The sequence below is a fragment of the Melospiza melodia genome, chromosome 8, assembly GCF_035770615.1.
Source record: "Melospiza melodia melodia isolate bMelMel2 chromosome 8, bMelMel2.pri, whole genome shotgun sequence".
NCBI classification, from domain to species: domain Eukaryota; kingdom Metazoa; phylum Chordata; class Aves; order Passeriformes; family Passerellidae; genus Melospiza; species Melospiza melodia.
The window spans coordinates 30,704,302-30,722,208 of record NC_086201.1 but is presented as its reverse complement, the minus strand read 5'-3'; the positions used below and the strand labels follow the sequence as shown (position 1 = coordinate 30,722,208).

Here is a 17,907-nt window from a genome sequence, read left to right as displayed (position 1 = left end):
GGTGGAGTTGGAAACATCCACTGCTTTATTACAGTGGGGAGAGGCAGAGGTAGAAGGGTGTTGTTGCTGGCACAAACCTCACTGTTGATGCCTGGGTCAGAGTCATTACGTTTGCTCTCCTCTTAGTGCTGCAGATTACAAGCAGATCCTGTTTCCTCTTCCAGCTTCTGCCAAAGTGTTGAGGTTTGAAATAAGCAGCCAGGTGTCACTTGCAAACTCTGCTGATGCCAGCCTTACACAACAGCTGGGGGAGAGTTGCAATTAATGCTGCTCAAAAAAAAAAAAAAGAAATTACCATTGCTTTTTTGTTCCACAGGCTAGCTGAGAAACCAGACTGACATTGTTCCATTATTCATTATCCCAGTTATGTGCTAGTCTTGTTCACACCCTGTTTTAATCAGAAATCTGCAGAAAACGGGACATACCTGCCCTCCTAATTGGGACAGCATACTGAGGGTTGCTAATGGAAGTGATGCAGAGCAGCATTTAGAGTTAAAAGCAACCTCTTCAGAGTTGAAAGGTTCAGCCTACCAGGAAGGGCAAGTCATAACAAAATGCACTTTCCCAGGCTAGCGGGCACCTGGAGCACTGTATCGCTCTTGATTTTCAGTGGAAGGTTACTGGTCTGCTGAAGAGCACAAGCCACAGCTGCTGTAAGAGTTGCAAGATTTAATTTGTTGGTTTGGAGTAATAACTTGTCAAAGCTCACAGAATTAGATATTAGTGCAATGGTCATGCCATTTATATTCCAGGTTATGCTGTCCTTTAGTCATGCTTCTTTAAGAAACTAGGCAAAAGATCTCAGTTAAGAAAAGGGAAATTGTTGGCAATGGCAAAGATATGTTATTAACAAATAGGGGTTTTTATGGTCTTAAAGTAACTGGATTAGGGTCCTACACCGTTGCAGTTTGATATGATGGAGCACAGTTCAATGTGTTATTGGCAGCACCCAAAAAAATAATTAAAAAAATAAAACAGACTTGAGAAAGGTATAATAAAATGTGTTCTGATTCAACACTGCTGCTGTTAGCCCGTTCTCCATGTTGTAGCCTGGTAAATTGTAGATTATGGTTTAGAGTTGAGTATCTACCACCAATTGTCTATAATTTTGAGACATTCTCATTTTGGTTTTTGGCAGATGATAGGTAACCTTCAACCCTAAATGTAACAAACATTTTAGTGTCATCATTTACCTGCTACAATACTTTGCCTATCCCTGCTTCTACATATCCATGGTGATACACCTTGTACCGAAGGAGGACTGGGCACAGATGTGATTCCTGCTCCAGGGTGGGTGCAAGAAGGGTTATTTTACCTCTGTAACTGCAGGTCAGGCTGTTGAGGGCAGTGAGGCTGGGTGCAGAGCATGCTGCAGCCCTGGCCCGCAGTGTGCTGCCCACCTGCCTCCCAGGGGATGCTGTGGATTCCTCCTGGAGGGCTGGCTCTCAGGGCCATGCTTGTCACACCAGTGGTGTCCCTGTGGCAGAGGTGCTGTGGGGTGGCTCACTGCTGGCAGCTTCCCACAGCATTGGTGACTGCTGCAGCACAGTTACTTCTTTAGGGATTTTCTTCCACTCAATCTTTTGATGCACAGGGTTCATGAAGCTTTCCTTTCTGTCCTCTCTGTGGCTTCCCTGACAAGAGACGTTTTGTCACTGGAAAAATCTGTAAGGAATTCCCACAGAATTTCTTGATTTTTCTCCATTCAACACAGTCAGACTTTGTTTCAGGGAAATAAGATTTACATATTTATATGTGGTGGCCATGCTATTAATATTTCTCACATGGCTTTGAGACTGTACTAAAAAGAAAAATCAAATATTAACCCTTGCATTGCTTCTGACTATGGTTAATAAAGAGAGACCCTCCAAGTAAAAAATTACAAATTACTGGAATCAGAAAGTCTCTTCTGTAACTACAAGAGAGACAGGGGGAGGTCTGCTAACCCTATCTTAAATGCTGGAAGTGTGCAAGGAGGAATGAGATCCACCATTCACTGTAGAGTAGCTCATCTTTCACATATAGGTATAGTACATTGTATTTTTCATTTGTATTTTCAAGCAGTCATTATTTTTTCTCATCTTCTGTTTTATAGGAAAGGTTATTTGAATTTTGATTAGAGGAAACTTAACCTACTTCCAGCCACTGCTTCTCTTTATTTATTTTCACTTCAGAGCCAATCTTGTCTCTGGGTTTGCAAAGTGGAAGCCTCTGCCTGTTTCATGTCAACATGACAATGGAAAACATGATATAACCCCCTCCAACAACAACCGTTTGTTGGCTTTAGTTTGGATAAACTTCAGCTCTGGGACTTCTGGTTTTGTTTAGTTTAGCAGAGGAGATTCCTTTCAGATTAGCTCAGAGACTACTTCCATTTTCCCCCATTTATGTCAAAACCTTCATTTAAACATGAACTATCAGAAGGAGAATGCAAATGGTACTTCCTTTAACAATGTCTGCACATTTTTGTCCTGCTTTGATTCACACAAATACTCCATGAAGAGATATCTGCCAGGAAGGAGAAAGCATGCACAGGACTTTGAACAGGAAGAATGTGAGGGTAATGAAAATATATGTATTTCAAGGTGTTTTTTTGTTTTGAAAGCCTAGGCCTTCTCCTACAGCTAAAAGGGCACCCAAATGACTGTCAAGAAATGAGGGATGTGACTTTTAGATTAAAGACTTTAGCAGAGTTTGGCCTTCAGCAAAATGCAAAAGTATCCACAGCCACTGGAGACACATCCCTTTCTGCTGCTGGATTTCTCTTTCATGTCACTGTGCATCCCACCCTGGAGGGTGGCACAGGCACCTCTGCTTTCCCATCAGGTGAAACCTTTCCTCCTGAGTGCAAATCTTTCTTGGGCTGCTTGGGCAGCTTCAGGCACTCCTTTATTCCCAACTCCAGCACTGCAAAGGGCAGCAGAATCGCAGAACCAACCCAGGCACGTTTTGCTGCAGTAGATATGAAAGGATGATCTGTGTCTGGAAAATACTTCCCACAGCAATTCAGCTCTGGCAGTTCTTGGAAAACTCCTGGACATAATCAGTTCCCACTGAAGCTCCCTGCAGCTCACGCCCAGTGACCAGTGGGTGCATTAGAAGGCTGTCTGCAGCAAACATCTTTTTTCTCTCTTCTTTCCCTTTGTGCTGCTTCTTCTCTTTTCCTTCTTTTCATTTTCTTTTAGGAAAATAAGCAAGAACAAAATTGCATCCTTTTTTTTCAAAGAGATGAGGCCGAGACAATTGCTCACTTGAACAGAGTTAATGGGAAATATGGGAAGCATCGCTCATTGTTCCTTTGATGTTCGCTGTAATTGCCATGCTGAGCATCAAAGGAGAGTAAACTACATCCCCCATGCTTTCCTTCAGCAATAAGCAGCAAAAATAGGATTCATATTTTCTTGGAAAACACTTTTATGTTCATGAGAGCCTCTTTAAAAAAAAAAAAACAAAACCTTCAGCTTCTCTGTTTTTGGCTTTTAATCTACTGTATGGTGTTTGCTTGTTTCCCTGCAGAGCAGTAGTCATTCTGTGCCAGCTGTTTAAGAGAGGAATGTCCTAGTGAAAGCAAACAATGGGCTGTGCAGTGGGAATTGCAAATCTTTGAAAAGAGTAATTGAAATCTGCTCAGACATTTTGAAGATTCTTTGCACAATATTCTAAGGCTGTTGGTGGCTTAGCTGTTGGCAGGGTGGTCCTCTTTGTAGCTCCCTCTTTTTTGTATGAACAGAATAGCATTAATATGGAGGAGTGGGGGGAAGAAAGAAGAAAGGTTTTCTAGTCCAACTGATTATTTCTGAGCAGCTGAAGAGAGAAAGATTGCTGTAAATGTCTTTCAGTGAAGAATCAAAAAAGTGAATTGTGCAGAGTCTTTTCATTTATCAGGTGTTCTCTGGCTCCAGCTGTTTCACTCATACCTTTTAAGGGCTCAGCAGATAAACTGTGCTGGATGGGGTTGTGTCTGCTGCAGATGTTCCAGCCCTCCTGGGCTATGTGGTGCTGTTTATTCTCACCCTGTGCCAGCTGGGGTTGTTGCTGCACAGAGCAGGGAGAGCTAAATGTGTGCCAGGCCTCAGGCAGCCACTTCAGTAGCAAGGCTGCTGACCTCTGATATTAATAAAAAGCCAGCTCTCTGCTTGCAGGCTCTTCGCGGCACCAAAAGTGTGAATTTTCACCTCCCAAGGGAATTAGTTAGGAAGATTCGTAGGTCTTTGTGCTTGAAAAATGTCCAGGCATAGAACTTGATATTTAAAAGTGTCTCCAAAATTAAATTGTCTTTGGTACCCTGAGAAAACCCTCACAATACTTACTTTAGTAGCCCTAGGAGGTTGACAATAAGAGCATTGTATCCAGTGTACAAATAGCCATTTAATATCCTCTATGAGGCAGATTAAGAAGAATTTCAAATACTGCCATCCATATCCAACAAACTGTCCAAAATGGATGTGGGGTGAATTAGTACAAACTGGAATAAGGAGTGAATGAATACAAAGTGTTTTGCAGATGAATCTAGGTTAATGATTCTCTATGCATTTAGAACCCCACCACAACCTTCTGAATTACAAATACCCTTAATTTATTGGCAGCCAAAGATATGATTCTTTTCCTTAGACAGTATGCCAGAGCACTCTAATCCTTCACTGGAATATGAAATGCAAGAACCAAATCCTTCATTTACTTCCAACTTCTGAAATTACAGGGAAACCAATAAAATCGTGCAGGGACTTAGGCCAGCGTAGAATTTGCCCCCCTGCTGCTTTACTCATCTCAGATGTAAGTCTGTCATGGCTGTGGAGTTATATTGGGGTGACTTTGTCCAAGGTATCTGAAAATATAAATGATATTACCACATGTATTATACTGCCATTGTAACATTTCCCATCTGCTTCAGCCTCAAGAGAGAAGCATTGAATCAGGCTGATCTCTTCCAAGGCAAACCACAGAAACAGCATTGCATAAATCTGTTCACTCTCTCACAGGGCTGAGGGGAAAGAGAGGATCGTGTCCCACTTGAAATTTTAATTACTTGCCAAAAATTGTTTTAATTACAAATTTAGACAATGCAAAACAAAAGTCATACATTTTTCCCCGCACAGTGTTTAGGTTTTATCATGCCAGAAGCTTAAAGCATCATTAATTAAGTAGTTACAGTTCAGTGTTTTAAATTAGATTCTTTGTGGATCTAACTTCAACAATTATCAGTTTGTATTCATTCCCTTTCTCTTATCAGATCAAAAGCTGAAACTCTCTCTCATGATGTTTTGGATCTGTCAGAGTGATTGTACAGTCTGGGAAACCTGTGCACAATGACTTTTCCAGTTTTTTCTTTATTCTTCCCAGGGCTGACCTATTCAAGAACTGTCTCAAAGAACCCTCCAATGTTATAAACTCTGCCTGGTCCTAGCTAAAATCAGGAATGCAGAACTTTGTCTTTGAGCTACACCTTGGGGCTGACATTTTTTTTTTTTTAAAGTTTGGCAAAATCTTGTGCTGTACTTTAGTAAATTTTTCCCATTAATTGATCCTAGTAATGTTGAGCTTGAACTATTACTTTTCTTTAGGCCAGCTTCTTATTGAATACAATTGGAAGTGGTCAAGCGTTCAAAACTAACATTGCCTTGACAGTTAGATTCTGACTCTAGAAGTCTTCATCAACTGCCCAAGGAATGAGCAGAATACATGTTTAAAGAACCTGATAAATCCATTAAATCATCAGAAATCATATTGGACCTTATATTTATGTACATTTTTGCTTAGTTGAAGACACAAGTCTTTATGAAAGAATTTGGTATCATTCACTCTAACGATAAGTAGATTAAAATCATTATTTCTGCAGACTAATATTAGAATTTATGCCAGCACTACAGCTAAATAGCCATAAAAGAAGTTCTTGCAGCCTGTTCCTTATTTTTAGCATGACACCACATGGCACAAAAAGTGATGTGCCAAAAAATATTGTAATGTAAGAACAGAGGGGATGGAAAAATCTCATAGGCATTTTACCAGTAACTGAAGAGTAGCTGAGATGTGATGCAATGGTCCCTCTAAAGGGCTTTGACTGAATGATGATGAAGTGTCTTCTTACTTTGTGTCCTGCTCTAATGCTAATGCTACCCTTAGTAAAAGATTTGATCTGTCAGGCACTGAAGAGCTTCCACCAGAATGATTAGAAGCCAACAACTTTTAGGTCTGGTCTACAGCCCAGTAAAATCAAGGGAGGTTCTAATCAGGCAGTGGTTACCCTTAATCAGGGAGGAATTATCTGAATTCTGGTGTTTATGGCAAAAAAGAGGTTGATCTCTACTAAAAAGACAAAAGTATAAATATAATTTAGTCAGAGTCACCTGTTGAGAGGGGACACTGGAGAGGAAATCCCAGAATAATGTCTCAATACAGATGGTCAGTCAGGAATATCTTCCTCCCATGCAAAAAGCAATTTGCCCGTGATTTTGTCAAGGAATAGCTAAGAACAAAGGGGGTATAACTGTCTCTTGAATGCAGCAGAAGCTTTTCCTCAAAATGGCTTTTATGAGCTCAGGAACAGACAGTTAACATTTTCCTGGGCAGCCCCAAGAAAGAAGCAAGGTGATAGAGCAGTCTGCTCTATCCTGCCCCTTGCATGACTCAGCTTGAAAGGACAGCTCTGCCAAAAAACAACCCTCCCCAACTAAACCAGCAGAGAAACCACCCTGCATTTGTTTGCTTATTACCAGTTTTGAAAGAAGCCAGTTCTTTGGCCATGGTTTCTCGTGCCAGACACCAGCTGAAGCAGGGAGGCTGTTGTGTAACAACATCTCTGCTGGGATATCTCTGGTCACGATTTCTTTGCTGCACTGCTGTGGCAGGGTGAGCTTTGGAAGTTGTATGAAGAGCATCATTCCAGGGTGTCAGCATGTGTGCCCAAGTGGAGCAATTTGTGAAACCTAAACCTCTGAAGATAAAACAGAAAAATTAGAGTTTTTAAATCCACTTTGAAAGATTAGGAAAAAAACCTATAATCTGCAGGGGAAATAGAGGCATTTTGTGTTTTACTTGGTAACATATATGCTGAGGATATATTCTAATCCTGATATTTCTTAGTTTCTAAAGGCTGCAGAAAGGTTGTGGCATTTGTAGCATATAAAGACAAATGAAGGGAACAAGGAATGAGCTGTTTAAAATGCAAGCACTTGTTTGTACCAGTGCAGGCCTGCTTTTTTCTTATTTGTTTTGTAATCTGACATACAGACTGGGTGGGTCTCGAAGCAAGGACAGTTTGGCTGTGTGACACAAGGATCCAGACTCTTCTGTACATTGCCAGTGAAACAGCACATGACTCCATCCTGCACCACCTCTGACAGACAAGTACAGTACTCTGAATGCTTAACCAGCATTCTTTTAAGCAGCTTTCTCTTTCTTACTCTGGATCTGAGAAAAGGGCAAAACTGGGACAAGTGCGGCAGCAGAACTGTTCCAATGCCAGCTTTCTTGGCAGACGAGCATCCCTAGAAGTAAGAAATCTTCAGTTTCGTTCTGAAAGCACAGGATGTAGCTGTCCTTTTTGGTGTGAAGCTTGGGAAGTTTCACTCATTCATTCATGCTCCTTTTCCATTCCACCTGATAGCAGCTCTTCCTTCTACAGGTCCCAGAGCATCAATGGATTTTTATGGTTGACCCACTCTGGGTCAACGTTTAGGTGTTTAGGTCTGCATTTAGGAGTTTAATAAATGGAGGTTTCATTACCTTCAATCACATGTGGACAAGCCTTGCAAAATATTCCATCATTACTATTAAACCTGAAAATACCCTAATATGTATGGATACCTAAATTGGCCCTTATGTCTTCGTGCACTGTGTGAAATTGTTTCGATTCATTAGCTGTTTAAGACAATTCCAGCTGAGAGAATGTTTAAAGACCTTGCAGCTAAAAAAACCCCAACCAATTAAACCATTTCTTTTCCTTTTTTTCCACCTCTCTTCCTGACTGCTGTGACCCAGACAGGGTTTGAGCCCTTTGGAGTACTCAGCACTGACCGGACATGCCAGCAGACCAGGCCATCCCATCCCTGCTGCTGCAGCCAATTCATTCATTATGAGCCTGCCTGTTTCCATGACTAATGATGGGATGGAACGAGTGTGTTTGGGTTTCTTGTAAACATCATCCTCATACCAGACAGGGAGCCCAAACCATTTGCCTCGAGGTAGATGCTGTGGCATTCTTTTCTGCTCAGGAAATGGAAAGCGGCATTGCTGCACATGCTGGGGTGGATTCCTCCACCTACTCCAGTAGGAGAGAATGATTGTGTTTGTATTGAAAATAGACAACAAATCTTCCTTCTACTTTGTGCTTTGCTTAAACAATGTATCAGACAGTGCTGGGGTATGCAATTAACAGATGTATTTACTACAGAAGAAATGTAAAACAATTTTTGAAGTACTCATCCTGCAAAACTAGGTCAGGATGAGGAAGCACAGATTTCCTACAGCTAAAAGAGTAACACAAATGCTCTTCTTGACTTCATTAGGCTTTGGATTCTGTCAAAGATAGAGGCAAGGGCTTCTTCATCTTGGTGTTTTAGCCTTTAGCAGATTCACTTTAAATACAGCAGAAGTTGTTTGTTTGACTCATTGTGTTTGTGATCAGATTCTCACAGACCAAAGCTCCTCAGTTTTGCTTCCCAGGCCATAATCAGGCAGCTGCTGGGGGATCATGAGTCACCCCTGTGTGGACTATTGCCCTCTCTGAGGCAGAACCAGACAAGTTCAAGATGTTTTTTAATTTCTAACCCTTTAGTCACATCTCTGTAAACGGGAGATATGCAAGTCTGCTTCTAATGCAATAGCTGGACATTGCCTTTGTCCAAAGTGGAAAAGCCTGTGGTTTTTGAGGATACTATTAGGAAATTTTTTCCTTTTGCCATAAAATTGTGGTTAAGTCATGATCATGGTGCTTGCACAAATGCAAAGCCAAAATCAACTACAGAGCAGGTCAGATTCTCATGTGATAACAAATTCCCCTTCACCACTCTGGGATTGGGATTATGTTCCGTATGACATCTGTCATCTTTCAGGCCATATGACAATGGCCATCTGTGTTTTCCCTTGCACAGTTTTGGGCTCTTCTATGTACCCCATCTATAGGTCCTTTGGAACTAAATTGTGATTTTCCTTTCAGCTTTCAATATTGGCCTGCTTATGGACAGCTGCCAGTCTTCCTAGAATGGGAAATAATTCAAAACCAAAAATTATTATATATTATATATTAGAGAAATTATTGTCTTGCCTTTTTTTTTATTTTATTCAGTATTTGGGCTGGCCCAGGGAAGTGCTACACCCTGCAAAACCTATAACATGAGTGCTCGGTAAACAGCATAATTTCAAATTAATTCAGGCTTTCAAATATTAAACTTTTATAACAGTGCACTAGAGATTGACAGGGCTTCCAACAAAACATTGCAGTAAGTGCCACAGAAGTGAAGTGCTGTGCAGCCATCATATTTAGGGCTGTGGGAGGAAGAATGAGATTGTGCATTGCCATAGACAAATACTGTTGAGATCTAATGTTTCTTAACTCTCAGGCTAATGAGAATGTTTAGGAATCAATAAGAAAAGCTGGCTAAGGCAAGTATGTGACTGTTATACCACAAGTCCAGAGGCAGACAAGTCAGCTTTTTTATAACCTCATTATTCCTATATGTTACTCACCAGTGCTTTAGCACAAATCAGCTTTCCAAAGGATTTTGGAGCTAACAGTTAATCTTTATGAGCAATGCAAAATGCATTATGTCATAACATGCTGACACACAGATCTACATCTGAGCGCAGAGGGGGTGTCTTTAACACCCTAAGTCTTCCCAGATGTAAGTTTCCTTTGGAAATCTATTTAATACTTTCATTCTGCCAAAGGCCACAGCAGTTTTCATTGCAGCTCTCCTAGCTCATTTCTTAATTCATTTAACAATGTCCAGAAAGTTAGAAGCAAATATGAATATCATTATATCCATATGTCTTCAAATTTTTGTCATCTTCCTGTTAAATGATGCCATCTACTGTAGCATAACTGAATCACAAGCTTGTAAAAATGCAGAGATATCTCCTTTAGTTCCTTATTAATGTAAAATTATCAGGCATTGTGACATATTTTAAATTTCCATGTTTTTAACTGATATCTTTGAATAATATTTGGCAGGTAAGTATTCACAGTGTGAAAAATTTGGCACTGAGGAAAGACTGCTTCTGTCTTGGAAACAGAATCTTTCTTAACTAGCAGTGCAAAAACAGGGGAAAGATGGCCTTTTTCTGCTCCTCATTGGAGATGTCCTCTTTGCTGTAAAGCAGCAAGATCACATCTCTGAAAACAACAAAACAACAAAACAAATCAATGAAAAATAAGTGGGAATTATGAAAAAAAATGATGTAGGAATGTTTAAATCCTTGGATATTAATTTCCTAGTAAATAAGGACCTTGTTTTAAACACATAGTTAAAAAAATAGGTGGTTTTCTAAGGCTAAGTGATACTGGGAGCTGAAAATCAGAATATTACAATTAATCAAACACATCTTCTGGGCACAGAAACATGTGTATGCTATACATCTCTCTATGTGGGTATGCAATTCTTATAACTGTATATACAAGTGCAAATAGTAACAGAATTAGGTTCTTTTAGGTCCATAAAATGGTATTGTTATTTAACAACTATGACTTGCCCTAGAAAAAAGGAATTTCTTCCCTTCCTTATTGTGGTTCCAAATGAAAAGAGCATTTTAAGCTGTGGAGCTGGTGGGTGCTCAAGGAGAGTGACAGCTGGGCAGTCCATTGCTCTGGGTGGTGTGGAGCTGTGCCCATCCATGCTCTCCAGGGTGCATCCAACCCCTCTTCCAGGGTGGCTCACAGGCTCTAACCTCCCCAGCAGCTCTGTGAGGCTCTGCCTCCCACAGCACACAGCTTTCGAGGGCTCCATGTGAGCAATCTCTATGATTTGGTTTTTCTCTTGAGTCACTTCAGGGATTATAAAGATTTCATTCATAAGCCTTCACTGCTGCATTTCAGCCTTCCTGTTTGTCAGGAAACATTTGTCAATAGCCTTGACAAGACTGGGCAGCCTGTTTTTTCCCTAAGAGCCCACAGCAAGATCCTGGTTTGTGAAAAGGAGAAAAATGTTTCTTGCAGGAACAGTCAGCACATAACTAAGCAGAGAATCAGCTTATTTCCCTGGGATCCATGGATATGGTTTTGTGGGGTGAGGACTGGGAAGCCAAGCAACATTTTTAGAAACTAGCTCTAGCTTGGCAGGTTAAGGAAGGAGGTCTAGACCCTATTCAGAGGCACACATTGTTACGTCCTTTGAAGGAGCATCCTCTGATGCCATAATCCTGTGTCATGTGGGTGTGGGGAAGAGGCTGTCCTGGAAATGAGCTGCTCTTCTCCATCTCTCTTGTGCAGAATATTAAGTTTCTAGAGAGACTCAAAAGGGGTAGAAAAGGAAAATCTGAGTTTCTAAGTGATAGAGAATGTCTGAGGGGAGTGAGTTTTTGTATGCCATTGGAAGATTTTCCATGTTAAGATTTTTTGTGTTATCAAAGGAAGGTAAAATACTGGATCCCAGCTTGATATCAAGCAAAGAAAAAAATATTGGCTTGAAAATATCTGGAAAGGGTTTTTGAAGCTTTGTTGTTCTAATCAAGACAGTGGTCAAAATCAACTCTTAACCATAAGGAGTGCCAGCCTTAACAAGTCAACATTTTCCTGATGGTTCTTTTATAATTAAAGTGCAAAAATAACACAAGATGGTGTGCATGGACATGGACAGCCTGTAGTAGGATTGAAACTGGGAAAATAAACCCTCCTGTCCCATGGAGTGCTCTTCCCCAGGATCTGCACTCTGGCTCTCCCCTCAGGGAGCCATGATTGTTTTCCCCATTGTCCTTCCAAAGCTCAATGGAGGTAATGAATTCCATGGGTGGAACAGAGGAAAATGTCAGGTCCATGTGATCAGGGAAAACCAGCTGAGTGAAAAAGTGGGAAGGGAGCAGAAGGAGCAAACCAAGCTCAGCTGAGCACATGACAGTAAAGAAGGGGAACTGCTCCGGTACAAAATGAAAGGATTTGCAGAAGATGAAAAGGGAAGTTATGTGTTATGGGAAGGGTGAAATGCAGAGGAAGCATGAGAAGAAAGGAAACACATCTAAGTGTGCACATTGCCAAAGAACATTGGTGTGGAATGGGGATACTCACCCACAAATACAGAGAGGAAGAAAAAGGAAAAAAATGAGACCAGGGTGCTAATGCAGTGGTGGAAAGATAAAAACAAAGATTAAAGATGCAGGAAGGAAAAAAAAGGGGGGACTGCATAACCCATAGGAACAAACTGCAATAAATTTGGGCTCAGTCTCATACTAGATAATTGTGGCCATTACAATTTGATGATATTCAGAAATTTCTGCCTGGAGCCAGTGGCAATTTTAATGTCAGAGATTTGAATTTCATCTTTTGTCATTTTCTTTCTCTTTTTGAAGGGTAGTGTATAGTAGGTAAATTATCCTCATATTAAAGTTTTAAGAATGATGTAGGCACAAAAATAGCTCTTTCTCCACAATGTTGTTTTTATAAACTGAATTATTTTTAATTATCCGTGAAAAAATATCTATCTATCTAACTATCCATGAAAAAAAAAATCTATCCATGAAAATCTAACTATCCATGAAAAAAAAAAATTAAATTGTTCATGACATTCAGTGATACTTATGTTTGCAATCTAAGACTTCTAATAACATCTACAAAATTTAAAATGAGCTTGTAAAACTCAAATTAGATGCTCTCAGTGTTATTTTACACTGGGTTCTTAAATGACCTGGCTGTCTGGATTGTGTTTTTCTAGGAAAATACCGTCCCAAAATTTAATGTGTCAAGGCAGTTTTTGTCAACCTTTTCATATTCATAGTCTATAAAAAGTTTGACCAGTAAAACAGCTGTTGGAAGGAATTCACAAAGCCATGATTATTACAGATGAACAATCTTTTTTTCTGAAAAAAAAGACACTTGTAACATTTGAGCAGGCTAGCTGATACAATAATTGCAAACCATTTGGGCAATTAACATGAGCGTTCTTTCAGATCTGTCACATGCTCTGGCTTTCAAAAACTCTTTGAAGCCCCTTGGTGGCAGCTATTAATGCAAGATGCTGGAGACAGGGGCTGGTGCTGGACAGATGGCTTATCCCACATCCATGTGCAAGTGCTCCTGTTGGCACGTGGGGCCAGTGGCACTCTTGCTGGAGAGCTTAGGCACATTTACTCTTGAGCTGCAGCAGAGAATTTGATTGTTAATTAGGCAGTAATTCTGTCTGACACTAAAATTACTCAAGACAGAAGATTATCAGAGATTTAATTGGGCTTTGGCTCAGCTCCAGGAGGTTTCCACTGATGCCTGTTTATAAACTCAGAGCAGACTCTGCAATTAATGTAACAGATCCCTCAGTGCCTGAAGAGCAGCATTTAGCCTTTTGCTTCACATGCATGAACCAGGAAACCAAACAAACTATCCAACAGCTTTCATGTTACTCATTTGTAATTTGGAAAACACATTTTAAATAATATCCAACACAATTTTGTCTCTCTTTCCAGTCACAGGATGTACCCATCTTGGGCAGGCTTATGCTGACAGGGACGTTTGGAAACCAGAGCCATGCCAAATCTGCGTGTGCGACTCGGGATCTGTTCTCTGCGATGACATCATCTGTGATGATCAGGAGCTGGACTGCCCCAACCCAGAGATCCCTTTTGGAGAGTGCTGCCCAGTTTGCCCACAAACAACAACACCACCTCCAAGAGTAAGTTTATTCTCACTGTTGTTTCTTTGGTGGTGCTGCCTTCTTGATACACATCAACCTCAAATCATTTTGCCTTAGATATTCTTAAATGCTTTTCTTTTCAATGCCACTTTCTGAATTTAGGCAAATACTTAGGATGGACAATGCAGCTGATAATATTAAGTCTTTCAACTCAGTTTTGTGTAGACAACAGACACCAAAATAGTAGAAAGGGACAGAGAGCAGCAGCTAGGATTTACATTTTTCATTTTATGGAAAAGCATAGGAATAAAGCAAACACCTTATTTTTGACTTAATACTCAATCCATATAGATGAAAATAATGCCAACACAGAGTCAAAGAAAATTAGAGAACTTTAATAGCATCTCTGTGTCTTCATTTCTCATCAACTCAATTCTACATCATCACAGAGTGAATTTCCTTTTGCAGTCTTATTGCTGACTTAATGCCCTGTAAAGGAAAGGTGATTATACTGTACATACCTAATTTATCATCATCTTTTTACAGACACCAACATTATACAGACCAGTTGCAGCAATTTAGCCTCAGGAAAATCAAGAATGTTAGTACATGCCAAGCTCCCTTCCTAAGTCTTTCAGTGAGTGAGCCAGCTATCTGAGCTTTCAGCTTATCTGAACATTTCACCAATGTTAAAGATCCATGAGGTTCTGTCAAAGTACCTAGGTTGCCACAGACACATTAAAAATCCTTATCTACAAAATAAGAAAGAGATGTGAGGAAGAGAGAGAAGATGCATTTCTGCAGCTCTACAGCACATCTGTTTACACATGGATTGTCACACACAGATATGTCACACACAGATATGTCACCTAATCTTATTTGCACCTCACTTGCAGTACTCCACTGGTCCCAGGGTCCTCTGAGCTACTTCACTGAACATGTTGAGAGGTGGAAAGGAGTGGTATAGAAAAGCATGTTGGAGATTTAAGTAACCTCCCTCTCTTTGTTTAGAGACTCTTAAGTTCTGGATTTCCTGATAATGAAGAACATGTGAACTCTTCCCCCAGCATCTCTCTTTGATGTAGCAGTTTGGTCAGGCCATTGGAAGCTGTCCTGATGACCTTGGGTGGTGTATAGGGAAATGCCATGTTGAAAGATCCAAGATTATTTCAGCTGAATATTCTTTGCTACTGAAGGTAGCAGCTGAACACAAAAATTAAAAATCCAGGTAGTAACATGTAACTGAATTATTAATTGAAAAATAAATAAATTGCAGCAGTAGATCTGAGAATTTAAAATTAGCTCATCACACTTCACATGCTGGTGTGAGAAGGAAGCAAGAAAACTGTCACAGCATTCCACAGTGGAATTCTGTCCCCATGGCACTCAATGGCAAAGCTGTACTGAATTCATAAGTGCCATGTTCTTGGCTCTAGGAGAGGTCTAATTCTATGAATGATCCAAGCATTAGTAGATTGACTGACCAAAAACCCTACAGCTTTTAAATATACTGAATAAGCATTAATGGAATTCATGAAATATACTGAATAAGCATTAATGGAATTCTTGTGAGAAAACTATATCAAATGTTTAAGCATTTTGCTCTTATTTACATGTGCAGTTTTTTTGTTTTATTTTGATTCTTGATTTAATTACCTTCCCTTTTTTTTAATTTTTTTGTAGACTCCTGGAGTAGTCAGCCGAGGCCCCAAGGGAGACCCTGTAAGTGCAGCTTTTATTTTTTCCCTAAAGAAAGGAACAAAATCAAGACCCCATTCCTCTAGTGCTACGTATCCCATTCAAGCTGCCAGGATATCCTGTTTTCATTATGTCTGAACTGTCTGCAGCAGGACTGTACCATATAGTTATTCTGAAGTAGAAGTTTGGCTTCAACAAGACTCTCAAAAATTTAAACTGAAAGAACAGAATTTAGTCCAAACTGTATCAGATTTGTTATATTTTGTTGTATTTCTTTAAAGAAGGAGGAAAAAACATCTTTAAGTCTCTACTAGCAGTAATAATTTCAGATTCAGGAACTGAACTGCTAAATATTTCTGATGAGTTTGATTATGTATCAGTTGTAATTAGGTTCCATTAACCAAGTGTTTCCATGTGTGAATTTTGTCTGTCTTTCCTGAATGTTTGGTTGTGGCCTTGTTTAGGAGAGGTTTCCCACCACAGACACACAGCCTTTGTTATGAATGGAAAGGTTTGTCCCTCCATGTCTGTGCAGCTGGAGGCGAGTGACAACATCTGTATCTGTTGTGTTTGTGTCTTTGCAGGGTTCTCCTGGAGTGCCAGGCAGAAATGGTCCCCCTGGCCCACCAGGACAGCCAGGGAGCCCTGGAGCTCCTGGGCCCCCTGGAATCTGCCAGTCGTGTCCCAGTATAAGTGGAGGTGTAAGTCATTGTTATGTTCAGCTTCTCCCTTGTTGCTCATAGCCATGCAAAGTAATGCTGTAGGCACCTGTCCCTTGCACCTTCCCAGATGCTTTGCTTTTGGTGGCATCCATCCCATTTGTGCCTTTGGGAAATAGAGATGGGTGGTACGTGGGGTTTTGATGTTGTTTTGAGGGTTTGTCCATAAAATTTCTTTGAAGTGCAATTAAATATATGCCTTACCTTATTTTTTAAAACTTTTGGGGGCTGATCTGCTGAAGCCTTTGGTAACTCAGAAATAATCTGATCAGAAAGAGTCTGATGGAGAATTTCCCCATAAGCTTAATAGTTAGGGAAGTCTCCTATTTTCCTATATTTCATCAATTCATGTTTAATAACAGAACATTCCAACAAGACTAGACTGAAGCACTGCTCCTCTGCTGGCAGGGAGGTGCCATGCAAGTATTATTTGTCATGGTGCCTCTTTATTTCTGGCTCACTGCATGCTGAAGTCACTTCAGAAGAGCTGGGCACACCAGCAAGAGAGCTGATTGTAACTGAAGTTAATCAGCCCTGAGCCCCAGGCAGGGCTTTGTTACAGGGTGACACTGTCATCCATGCAGGCCACCAAGCCCAGGGTTACAAGATGGGACTTCTTTAGCACAAAGCTGATAAATGGTGCCTGTTAAAATCATTGCTACTTTTGAGTACACTGATTATAACTTCCACATATGCTTCCCACTCCCAGGTAAGCCAGAAAGTGAGGCAAGATGTCTCATTTTGATTTAATCCTGAAAGGGATTGCCTCTGCAGGACTGAGCTGTGGATCAGTTTACCAGTCCCAGTGGGCACCAGTGACACTGGTTTGGGGTTTGGAGAGGCAAACACAGGAGAGGAAAACAGGCTGAATTAGCCCTCCATTCCAACCCTGTATCAAAGATGTGCTGTTGGATCCTGACCTGGTTAGTGCAGGAGCTGGATCCACAGTGCTTTGGGGGAACAGGCAGAACACTGCATGTGTTCAGCCCTTCCTGCTCAACCACCTGTGGGCCAATAATGCATCACTGCACTAATGCCACATGATTTGACTGCCTGCTCATGTGAAATGAGTCATTCATTAGGCACAGGTAAAAGAAATCAGGAAAATTATAATGATAATAATAAGCAGCTGTGCTCTTTGGAGCAACAACAAATATTTTATCAACATCCTTGAGTGACAACTAAGTCCGACAGAAAAGGGACAGAGAAACTGGGGAAAGGAGCTAAGAAGGAGTCAAACCAGAGTAAAAGGAGAGGGAAAGGTAATTTTGTGATTCAGCTAAGGACAAGCTGTCAAGAAGAGAAATGAATGTGCCCAGCATGGAGAGCTAATGTCACCATGACCTCAGAAAGAAGACACGAAGACACTGTCTGGGATTCTCTTATGTAAATATGTGGCAGCTATAGGCCAAGCTAGTACTACTCAGCAGACACAAATGAGTTATTTTCATGCATTTACTGTACCACTATAAAAAATACTTGAATTGTAGCAATTACATTTTTTTCTTTTTTTTTCTTTTTTTCCTCTTTTTTTTTTTTTTTTTTTTCTCTATTTCTTTTACAGAGTTTTTCTCCACAGTATGACTCCTATGATGTGAAGGCTGGTGGAGCTGGTATCGGGTACCCACAACCCATTGTAAGATGATAGAGCTTTTTTTTGTGTCCTTTCTTCTTTTTAAAGAACACATTTTCTGCTCATAGATTATACCTTGGATGTGTAT

The 17,907-nt window shown here is 40.4% G+C and overlaps 1 protein-coding gene across 1 annotated transcript in view; it reads left to right on the top strand.

Moving 5' to 3' along the window:
- COL3A1 (collagen type III alpha 1 chain) overlaps positions 1-17,907 on the top strand; it is a 48,870-nt gene that overhangs the window by 4,215 nt on the left and 26,748 nt on the right. The window contains exons 2-5 of the mRNA XM_063162543.1: positions 13,603-13,808; positions 15,453-15,491; positions 16,052-16,168; positions 17,751-17,822. Coding sequence (XP_063018613.1) covers positions 13,603-13,808; positions 15,453-15,491; positions 16,052-16,168; positions 17,751-17,822 — 434 coding nt within the window. The remainder of the gene's footprint in view (positions 1-13,602; positions 13,809-15,452; positions 15,492-16,051; positions 16,169-17,750; positions 17,823-17,907) is intronic.